This window comes from Spermophilus citellus, assembly GCF_964194105.1.
Source record: "Spermophilus citellus genome assembly, chromosome: 8".
NCBI classification, from domain to species: Eukaryota; Metazoa; Chordata; class Mammalia; order Rodentia; family Sciuridae; genus Spermophilus; species Spermophilus citellus.
The window spans coordinates 10,879,826-10,891,870 of NC_138189.1; the positions used below are offsets into that span (position 1 = coordinate 10,879,826).

The 12,045-nt window shown below is 33.3% G+C and overlaps 1 protein-coding gene across 2 annotated transcripts in view; it reads right to left on the reverse strand.

The window, feature by feature from the left end:
• The window catches only part of FBXL5 (F-box and leucine rich repeat protein 5), a 43,508-nt gene that overhangs the window by 6,644 nt on the left and 24,819 nt on the right, over nt 1-12,045 (reverse strand). For both annotated transcript variants that reach the window (XM_081303506.1, XM_081303507.1), the window contains 2 exons: nt 10,306-11,043; nt 444-592 (listed from right to left, as the gene is read on the reverse strand). In XM_081303506.1, coding sequence (XP_081159632.1) covers nt 444-592; nt 10,306-11,043 — 887 coding nt within the window. The remainder of the gene's footprint in view (nt 1-443; nt 593-10,305; nt 11,044-12,045) is intronic.

The window sequence follows — 12,045 nt, forward strand, 5'->3', positions numbered from 1 at the left end:
GAAAAATGAGTGTATCATCAGTGAATCTAAAAAAATCAGTGTAAGTTTTAGATACACTAAGAAATCAGTGTATCTAAAACATCAATACCTCTGAATTGTTAGTGAAAGCTACAATACCAGAGGAATTTTCAAATTTTTATAAGAATTTCAGTATTTCTACAATAACTTACATTTGTAAGTAATTAATCTATTATATGCATCAAAAGCCTAGCAGAACAGATACTTGAAACATCTATCTCACAAGAAAAACTTACCTTTTCTAGAAGTTTATTAATGAAAATCTGTGATTGTTTAAAATGTTATCAAATTTAAAGGACTAAATCTGAAAGTATAACAATTTGAGTAATTAGGAATCTACAAATAGAAACCATAAAAAGTATTAGAATGGCTAGAATTTTAAAAATCAATTCCTTCAAAATTATCTCATTGTTAAAATGCATTACCGTTAATGTTGTCACAGTAGTAAAAGTATTCATCATTTAGAGAAGGACATGCTGAGACCAAATCCTGAAGGCCTGCACCAGTTACAGTAAGACAGCCAGAGAGATTAAGGTGCTCCAAGTAAGGCAGCCCTCCTCCCAGAGTCAAAACCCTATAAAGGAAATGGTTTGACAATTAGATCCGTTAAAATGCTTATGCTTCTGGTCCACTGAACCACTAGTTCAGCAAACCTTTCAACTTGGGAACAAGAAAATTTAAGAATTTCTGTAAAACACTTGATAACTAACCTAATCATCAGGTAGGAATACATTTAGCTCAGAAAAACTCTATAGGTTTTTCCTAAAGAAATTCAATTAAAGAATCTATGAAACTTTTCTTTATAAGAACATTGCATCAGCTCTTATAGGAAGGAAGTACTGAACCCTGGGATTGTAATGTTTCTTTTACCAGATTGCCTAAGTAAGTAAAAAGTATCAAAAACCAATTTTTTTTTCCCTGAAGATCACTGAAGTTTTAAACCTAATGACCGTATTACAGTTCCTCAAAAAATTACATTTAGCATATAACCTGGTGTTTCTCTTCTAGGTACTTACCCAATATAAAAACTTATACATGACTATTCACAGCAGCATTATCCATATAGCCAAAAATTTTAAATGACTCAAAAGACCATTAGTTAGATATACAAAATGTGGCATATCCATACATTAAATGTTATGTAGCCCAAAGTACTGACACATGTTATGAGATGCATGGACCTTGAAAACATGATGCTAAGTGAAAAAAGCAAACACAAAATGATACACATTATATGATTCCATTAATATTATCATTCCAAATAAATCCACAGAAAAAGAAGGCAGGACTTCTTTTGCCATGGGCTGAGAGCAAGGGAGAATGGAAGTGACTGCTAATAAGTACGAGGTTTCTTTCTGGGATATTAAAAGTACCTAGTATTCAGTACTTCATAAAAAACTAAAACCCACTAAATTTTATACTTTTTAAAGGGGGTTAATTTTAAGGCATATGAATTACATATCAATTAAAAATCTACTAGCATAACGTACAGGAATATAAACATTCATATAAATAGAATAAAATGAAAGAGTACTAAAACAAGACTGGTAAAGCCAAAACATATATTAAGAACAAAACTAAGGGGCTGGGATTGTGGCTCAGTGGTAGAGCGCTTGCCTAGCACCTGCAAAACGCTGGGTTCGATCCTCAGCACCACAAAAAAATAAATAAATAAAATAAAGGCACATATATATATAAAAAGGAACAAAAACTAAGAACATCAGTATTCCGTATAATAATTATTGAACAATATTACAACAGGAAAAATTGAGAAATGTGGAAAAAGGAAAGAGAAAATTAAGAAACTAACAATACAATGAATTTAGTAAAAAATAACAACAACATTATGCAGGTATAGAGAAATTAGGACATATGTAAACACTTGAGATTGAGAAGAATACATTTTAGAATCAAGTGCATACTGAACATATGAGAATTTTGCCTTTGGAAGTATCTGAGAGTACTGAGAGTTCTGTGAATGCACGTTTAAAAGAGGAAATCAATATGTTTTTGATGTTACATTTTGGCTTTAAAGAACTTTTTTGTTTTCACATCATAGATTGCTACCATCTCTATAGACTAAGTTAACAGCAGCAGCAGTTCAGAAACTCCATGGTTTGACAGGACCACAGTATTAGAAATAATAAGACATTACGGGTTTAAAGTTTAATAATTTTTCTTTCTTTCTTTTTTTTTTTTTTTGGTTCTGAGAATTCAATGCTGGGGTTCCATCCTTAGTACTTTCTATTTACTTTTTTTTTTTTTTTTAATTCTGATACAGTATCTCACCAAGTTGCTGAGGCTGACCTTGAACTTGTGATCCTCCTGCCTCCTGAGTCACTGGGATTACAGGCATTGCCACTGCACCAGGGTTTGTTCCTCACCACCACCACCCAAAGTGGAACAATTCATAAAATTAAAATATTCAGTTCAAAAAATAGCATAAAAGCTCTCAAGAGGTTTCTCAATGCAAGACAAACTGCATGGGGTATAAAATTTCATATTACAAATATACTTGAGTAAGGGATTTGTGCAGCCACTGGCTTTACTGACCTTAGTAAGAATTCAAACCAGTAAAAAAGTAAACAGCAATTATAATATCATATGATGAATGCTCGCCTGGGAATATGTAGAAGGGCCTTGGGAGATCAGAAAAGGTTTCCCAAAAGTGACATAAACTGTGATAGAAATTCAATAAATGAACAGAAATCAATAATGAGATGTTACAGAGCAAATACAGCTAAACATAAACTTTATGAACTTAATGAAGTCATTAACTTTAAGAAACTCAGTGAGATACAAGAGAAAACAGGGACAATTCAATGAAATCAGGAAAAGCAATTTATTATCTAATAAGAAATTCAACAGAGACAGGTATTACAAAAAGAAAAAAGAAGAAGAAGAAGAAGAAGAAGAAGAAGAAGAAGAAGAAGAAGAAGAAGAAGAAGAAGAAGAAGAAGAAGAAGAAGAAGAAGAAGAACCAACAAACAAATCTTGGAATTAAAGAACTCAATGAATGAAATAAAAACAAAAGAGAGCTTCAACAGCAGAATAGATCAAGCAAAAGAAATAATCTGAATTTAAAGAAAGGTATTTTGAAATTACCTAGTAAGGAGGGGTGGCAATGAAAAACAGTGATGACAACCTATGAGACTTATGGTACACCATAAAGTCATTAAGTGAGCAAATAATCACATTATGACAGTTACAAAAAGAAGAGAGACAAAAGAGACAAAGGTACAGAAAGTTTATTTAATGAAATAATTACTTAAAATGTCCAAATCTTAGAAAAGATATGGATATCCAGCTGCATGAAGCTCAAAAATGTCTAGATATTTAATTGATATAAGTGCTGTACATGGCCAGTTTAATTAAACTGTCAAAAGTAAAAGACAAAGAATTTTAAAAGCAGTAAGAAGAAAAGTCAAGCCACATGTAAGGAAATCCTCATTATGCTATCAGCAGATTTCTCTGTAGAAACTTGATAGGCCAGGAGATGATGAGATGAGATGAGATGAGATGAGATGAGATGAGATGAGATGAGATGAGATGAGGGGAGGGGAGGGGAGGGGAGGGGAGGGGAGGGGAGGGGAGGGGAGGGGAGGGGAGGGGAAGGAAGGAAGGAAGGAAGGAAGGAAGGAAGGAAGGAAGGAAGGAAGGAAGGAAGAAAGAAAGAAAGGCAGACATATGTAGGAAGTAAATTGTGGGCTGAGGTTGTAGCTCAGTGGTACAGCACTTTGTCTAACTCGTGAGGCACTGGGTTCAATCCTCAGCATCACATAAAAATAAATAAAACTACTGTGTCCATATACAACTAAAAATATTTTTTTAAAAAGTAAAATGTGACATCAAAAATATAGATTGTGAGGCAGAAGGTAAAAGTCTAGAGTTCATGTATACAACTGAAATTGTTAAAATGATCTATCAGAACTGTAAGGTGTTTTATGCAAGCCTTATGGTAAACACAGAGCAACCAACTATAACATACATAAATAGTCAAGAGAAAGGAATCAAAACAGCACTACAGAAAATCTCCAAATTACAAAGATAAATAATAAGAGTTTTTTAAAAATTAACAAAATGGCAGTAATGACTTCTTATCTATCCATAATAACAATGGATATAAATGGATCAAGTTCTCCAATTAAAGACAGAGTAGATAAATGGATTGAAAAAGACCCAACTATAGGCTGCCTAAAAGAGATTACCACTAGGCTTAAGGAGAACATGGGCTGAAAATGAAAGTATGAAAGAAGAAATTCCATACAAATGATAACCAAAAGAAAGCAAGGGGGGCTATATTAGCTACAGTAGAGTTCTAGCTAAGGAGATAAAAAGGTCATTATTTAATGATAAAAGAACTCAATTAAGAGGACAAAACAACTGTAACATATATATGTACCCAATACTGGAGCACTCAATTATACAAAGCAAATAGTAGTGGACATGAAGGATGAAACAGTAATATAATAAATAGTCTAACATTACATCTTAAGGCACTAAAAAAAAAAAACAAACTAAGTCCAAAGTTAAAAGAAGGAAGGAAATAATAAAAACCAGGACACACATAAATCAAACAGAGAAACAAAGTTTACAGAAAACAAAATTCACAGAACCAAGAGTTGGATTTTTGAAAAAATAAAATCAGCAAACCCTTCGCTATTTCAAAGAAAGAGGCTTGAATATATACAATAGAAAATGAGAGTTTCATTTCCTCAGAAATGAAAAGGATTCTAACAGACTATTTTGAATAATTATGTACCAACAAATTCAATAACCTAGAGCAAGTTGATAAAGACCTAGAAAAATGAAACCTGCCAAAGATGAACTGATAAGAATTAGAAGACCTGGATAGATAGTAATAAAAAGATAGCTATCGTAATTAAAACACCCCCATGGGCTGGGGTTGTGGCTCAGTGGTAGAGTGCTCACCTAGCATGAGTGAGGCACTGGGTTCAATCCTCAGCACCACATAAAAGTAAAATAAAGATATTGTGTCCACCTCTAACTAAAACATAAGTGTTAAAAAAAAAAACAAAACACCCTCAACAAAGAAAATCCCAGGAACAGATAGATAGCTCTACAGTTACATTGGCTATATAGTTAGTTGCATTCTATTAAACTTTCAAACACCAATACTTTCTAAACTCTTCAAACAAACAAACAAACAAAAAAAACACATCAAAGGCAGAGCTGAAGCAGGTACCTGCTAACATATTTTACAAAACCAGCACTGCCTGGTACTTAAACCAAAGATATCACAAGAAAAGTAAACTACAAGTGAATGTCTGTAAATGAACATAGATAGAAACAGCACATCAAATTTAAACAGTGATCAAGTGAGATTTATCCCTGGCATGCAAGGCTAGTTTAAAGTAAGTAAATCAATAATGTGATGCATCACATTAACAGAATGAAAGACATAAACTACATGACACTGAAAAGCACTCAATGAAGTTCTACATGCTTTCTTGAATAAACTTTTAACTGTTTAGGTACAAAAGGAAAGTTCCTCAATAAAACAAAGGCCATTTATGGGGAGAAAAAATCTCAGCTAACATTATAATCAATGGAGAGGAAGTGAAAGCTTTTCCTCTAAGATCTGTACAAAGCAGGACATTCACTCTCACCATTATATCTTACACAATACCAGAAGTACAATCACAAGCAATTACACAAGAAATAAAGTGTCCCCTCTCAAAAAAGAAAAATAACTACCTAACTACCTACATACATACACCACACCCACAACAGCAGAATACACATTCTTCTAAAGTGTACATGGAACATTCTCTAGAATGAACCATATGTTGGGCTAAAAAAGACTGAATAAGATTAAAATCACATAAAGTATTTTTTCTAATCACAATGGTATAAAATTACAAAGCAATTATTAGAAGGAAAATGAAATATAATTAATATGTGAAAGTTAAAGAATACATTATACAACCAATGGATTAAAGAAGAAATCATAAAGGAAATTGATACAAAGGAAAACAGAAAAACATACAAAAGCTTCTGAGATGCAGGAAAAGCAGGTCGTAGAAGGAAATTTATAGGGGTCAATGCCAACATTAAATAAGGAAGTTAGGGGGCTGGGGATATAATACAGCTCAGTTGGTAGAGTGCTTGCCCTGCATGCACAAAGCCCTGGGTTCAATCGAAGGAAGGAAGGAAGGGAGGGAGGGAGGGAGGGAGGGAGGGAGGGAAAGGGAAAAGGAAAGAAAAGGAAAAAGAAAAGAAACAAAAGAAAGTTGGGAACTTAACTGTATAGCTTCAAGAATTAGAGAAAGAAGTACAAGCCCAGAGCCAGCAGAGAAAAGGTAATAATAAAGATTAGAGCAAAGACAAAACAGAGAATACAAAAATCAGTGGACTAAAAAAATTAATAGAACCAAAAGCTGAGTCTTTGACATTAAAAAAAAAAGATGAAGCTTCAGCTAGATTAAAAGAAGACACAAATTAAACAACTTAGAAATGTGAGCACATTATTACCAATTTCACAGACTTTTAAAAAAAATTGCCAGATAATACTACTAACAACTGTATATATAAGATTACCTACACAAAATAGACAAATTTCAAGAAAACTGACCAGGAAAAGTACTAAAAACTGACTTAAAGCAGAAATGGAAAATCTGAACAGATTTATAACAAGCAAGAACAACAAATCAGTTATTGAAGAGGCCAAACCAGATAGCTTCACTGATGAACTCTACTAAATATTTAAGAATTGATCCCAACCCTTATCAAATTTTACCAAAATACTGAAGATGACTTCCTACTCTGTGAGGTCAGCATTGCTCAAAGACACAAAAAGAAAACTACAAGGCCATGTATACAGATGCAAAATTCCCCAACAAAACACTAGAAAACTGAAACTTATTGAAAGGATTATATACCATGACCAAGGGGTTTTATCAACTTTCAACATACGAAAATCTGTCAACATAATACATACTATATTACTACAGGGGGAAAACATATGATCATCTCAATTGATTCAGAAAAAGCATATGATAAAGGTCAGATATGAAAACAAACATAATGGTCAATTGCGAAAGATTAAGGCTTTTTCCCTAAGATTAAAAACAAGATTAAGAATACTCATTACTGCCACTTCTATTTAACTTAATACTGGAAGTTCCAGCCAGAGTGATTAGACAAGAAATAAAAGGCATCCAAATGGGAAAGGAAGAAGCAAAATCATCTCTTTACAGATAATACCATTTTATATATGGAAAATCCTAAAAGATTCCCCAGAAAGCCTGCTAGAACTAATAAAGTTAATTCATCATGATAGCAGGATACAGAATAAACACACATCTGGAAAAACCAAGAAAATAAGTCAATTTATAATAGCATCAAAGAAAATACTTAGGAACTAACCAAGTGTGAAAGACTTGTGTGATGAAAATGATAACAATGCTGAAAGAAATTTAAAATGGTCTAAATAGATACAAAGACAGTCATATTCATACACTGGAACACTTAATATTGATGTCATTATTATTAATGAATAACTAAAAGGATCTACAGATTAGCAGTCCCTATCAAAATACAAAGGACATTCTTTACAAAAATAGAAAAATCGACCCTAAAATTCATAAGGAACCTCCAAGGACATCAGATAGCCAAACAGTCTTGAAAAAGAAAAAGATTCACACACACTTCTCAATTTCAAAATTGACTACAAAGCTATGATAATCAAAAGTGATGGCATTTCTATTTAGCAAAATACTGGAAATTTTAGCCAGAACAATCAGACAAGAAAAAAGAAATCAAAGGCATCCAAATTGCAAAGTGAGAAGTAAAATGAACTTTGTTGGTAAATGACATGATCTTATATTTGAAAACCCCAAAGAATTAATTAATTAGGAATAAAAATCACCATGCATTTGTACACTGAAAACTACAAAAGATTGCCGAATGAAATTAAAACAATGACTCAAACATTTGTATGCTAGTGTTTACAGCAACACTACTCATAATAGCCTAAAGGTAGGAGGAGAAACTAGTATCCACAAACAGATGAATGGATAAACAAAACATAATAAAAAATACAGGAATATTATTCAATTACAAAAAAAAAATAAAAAATAAAAGTCCTGACACATGCTATAATACGAATGGAACCTTGAAACATGCTAAGTGAAATAAGCCAGACTAAAAATGAACAAGTATATGATTCCACTCTAAGAGGGTTCAAAAAGAAGGTTAAGAATTCGGAAAAGAGACTACTTTCTTATCAAAATTCAAGATTTATTCCATTCCTAATGAAAATCACAAAATAGAATATTAAGACCACATGCAATTCTGACTTCATTCTAATTTAAAACCTTGATTGTCAACCTACACTTTCACAGTTATGCTTTTAGCAAGCACCATATAATAAACTTGCCACAACTCATTCTACTTATCCCTGAATAAAACTCAGTGACTAATGCAAAGAGATACAGTGACTGTTCCTAATTAGTATACCTCAATGTTTCTGTTCCCAAAAGTTTAGATGTATGCTTCCATTAGTTGTATTTTTTTCTCAAACTAGAGAAACCAGTTGTACTTAGTACTATATTACTATAAGTGGTTAATTGAAACAATTCTTAATCTAATATAGTGAATACAAAAAGAGGTAAACTCTAAATCTGTATTTTATTTCCTTAGACTCTTCCCAGGAAATGTATACAAAATACACTAACTTTATCTAGATCTTTACTCAAAAGATGCTTTTTTCCCAAAAGTTTCTCTGCTTCATAAAACAATTGAGTAGCATTCTGTATTCTCTATCCTGTAATCCTATATTATTTTTCTTTAGAATATTTTATCTATTTTATGTTTACTATCTATTTCTACCATTAGACTGTAAACTTCATTGAGGCAGGAAATTTGTCTCCTTTATTCTGGATCCTTAGCAATTAGAACAGGGCAAGAGCAGGCACTCAGTAAATGCCTAAATAATTTCAAAGGAGTGCTTTAAGGTAATTAAAAAGAGAATCTGAACTCAAGAGTGCAGACTATCTTAAAAGCAAAAATCCTCATCAAACTCATGAAAATCCTCAGGAAGAAAAACAATTTGACTTTTTTTTTTTTTTTTTTTTTGTACTAGGGATTGAACCCTGAGGCATTCAACCACTGAGCCACATCCCCAGCCCTTTACTGTATTTTATTTAGAGATAGGTCTCACTGAGTTTCTTAGGGCCTTGCTAAACTGCTGAAGCTGGCTTTGAACTCTCGATCCTCCTGCCTCTGGAGCCCCTGGGATTACAGGCATGTGCCTCCATGCTTGACCTTAAGTATATTTTTTGATGCTAGGGAGTATTAGGTTTGTGCTAAGTAAATTTTTCATATCTGAAATATGTGAACATCTCTTTCCTGAAGAGAAATACATAATCAGTTTTCCAAAGGCTCATGTCAAAGATCAAACAATTATTACATAGCAGTTACTGCTTACTGAAAATGTATCCTGCATCTCTGCATCTCTATGTTACAATTATTCACCTATGTAAGCCTCACCGCTATGCTAGCTATACAGAAAAACACAATCAACACCAAGTTTGTCTGGTTCCAAAGCCAGTGAACCATGAACTGTCTTCAACACTATGGATAAGAGTACTTATGACCAACAGAGTTCCAAGTGGGTCCCATAAAACATTCAGAAGAAGGGTTAATTAATGTTTCACATCTACCTCTTTTTTCCTCTAGGGGGAAAAAAAAAGTGGTTCGGTTTAATCTGCTAAAAGATGATGGTTACAGAAAAAAGAAAATGTAGAACTTCTCTCACATGCTACTTTTATGTCTTAAGAAAGCAATAAGCAGACCATAATTAAAAATAAAAAATTCTAAACTATTATTACACAATTAGCCTACAGCCTAGCTCTGAAATGCTTTGGTTTTTGCACACACTTCAGCCGCTGTATAACTAAATTACTTCCACAGACATTCTTTATTTTTCACATCTTTTATGTGAAATCATAATATACACAAATAATACACACTAACAAAATATGGTATACATATTTTCTGTTATACTATCTATAAAAACCATCTTATTCATCCACTAAAATACCTTTAAAAATGTAAGTAGCCATTTACAAAGTATTTATTAAACTTTTAAATTTATATTTTTCTATATCACAAAGGGTTTGAACTGGCTGAAAAAGTTCATGACAGTATCAAGTCATATTGTTCTACCTTTCTGAAGTAGGTCAGACATTGGTTAAACCTCTTGCTTTAAATAAGTCATTTGAGACTAAGAACATGTCCATTACTCTGGAATTTATTACTCACCTGAGACCATGGTCTGTGATCTGATAACATCCAGAAAGACTGAGAAACAAAAGTACACGGCCAGTCTCTTGGCCAGTCTCTTGATCAGGTTTTTCACTCCCAAAGTAAATTATGTCCTTTCCCCTAGGCAATGTAGTCCTTGATGATTTTCTACACATTGCAGAAGACTCTGGGAGTGCTGACATAGTTCTTAGGGCTGTTCCTGTGCAACACAATGAATGACCACAATACGCAAAAGCTGGAGAAGCACAATGCTGCTGCCAACAGACACTAGTCCTTAGTCCAACAATATCCTTACTGTAACAAGCAGTTGAAGAACAACCAAAATTGGATGCTGTTTCCATTACACAGAGACTTTCAACATTTCTATGTCTCCATTCTACAGTATCTTCAATATCAGCCAAATCTTCAGCATCTAACATCCACACATAAGGAGAAGAGAAACTTTCAGAAGAAACAGACTTAGTCCAGGTGTGTTCGTTATCTATTTCTTCTCCAATGCCTTTGTCAGTTAAACTTTGCAAACAGGCATACCGCTTGGTGGACTGCATGGTAATGTCTTTATTTTTCCATGTAGTCGAAGTAATTTTGCTTGCAGAAGTTTTCAAAAAGCCACTTTGATGAGATGTCAGAATTCCAAGAGCTCTGGAAATCTTCTCTAGAGCCACATCTGTGATTTTCTCACATCCAGACAGATCAAGATGCCTAAGACTCTGGCAACAACCAAGCCAAGACCAACTGTAATTAAGAGGTTACAAGACAATTAATGGATGTTGCTAATTTCTTCAAAAGCATGTGAATACATGTTTCTAGAAGGATTATTAAAAGAAAAAATTTAAATCTACTGTAATTATTCAAACACAATAACAATTATCAGGCATTATTTTTGGTGTTAGGGATACAAAAAAAGAATAAGAATAATTAGGAACTAATAGTATTGTTAGCCTAACGGAAGGGTAGAATGGAAGAAGGACAAAGATGGGAAGAACTTATGTTTAATATTCTAAAAGTAAAATATACATACAAAAGAAAGAATAACCAATGATTAATGAAAGAAAATACAGAAGAAATAAGCACTAGAAATTGATAATCATTAGCCTTGGAAAGAGAAGAGTTTATCTGTTCCTTTGAAATAGAAAATGCTAGGATGGGAGAGAAAGGGCAATCTAGAATAAAGGGGAAATTTATCCATGCTATCCAAGGAAGTATATCTGTAAAGAGTGAAGACAGAAAAAAGTAGTACAGCACCAGAAAACCTGATAAGAATTAAAATGGAGCTTTGCCAAATGGCACTCAATAGCCCAACAGAAATCTTAAAAACATAATGCCACGCTACATAGTAGCTCAAAGGCCTATACACAATACTCAATTATAGAGAGGGCAAGATGATACAGAAGTTTGGATCAGGTGGGACCTATGGACAAGAAATAAAGAACTGGAGGGTGCTATCAAGTTATAGTCATGGGCTGGGGATGTGGCTCAAGCAGTAGCGCGCTCGCCTGGCATGCGTGCGGCCCGGGTTCGATCCTCAGCACCACATACAAAAACAAAGATGTTGTGCCCACCAAAAACTAAAAAAAAAATAAATATTAAAAAAATTCTCTCTCTCATTGTCTCACTCACACTCTCTCTTTAAAAAAAGTTATAGTCATATACAATAGTAAAAAATAGTAGTATGATTAAACTACAACTATATAAATGAAAAATTACACAACAATTCTACCAATTCATAGTTACTCA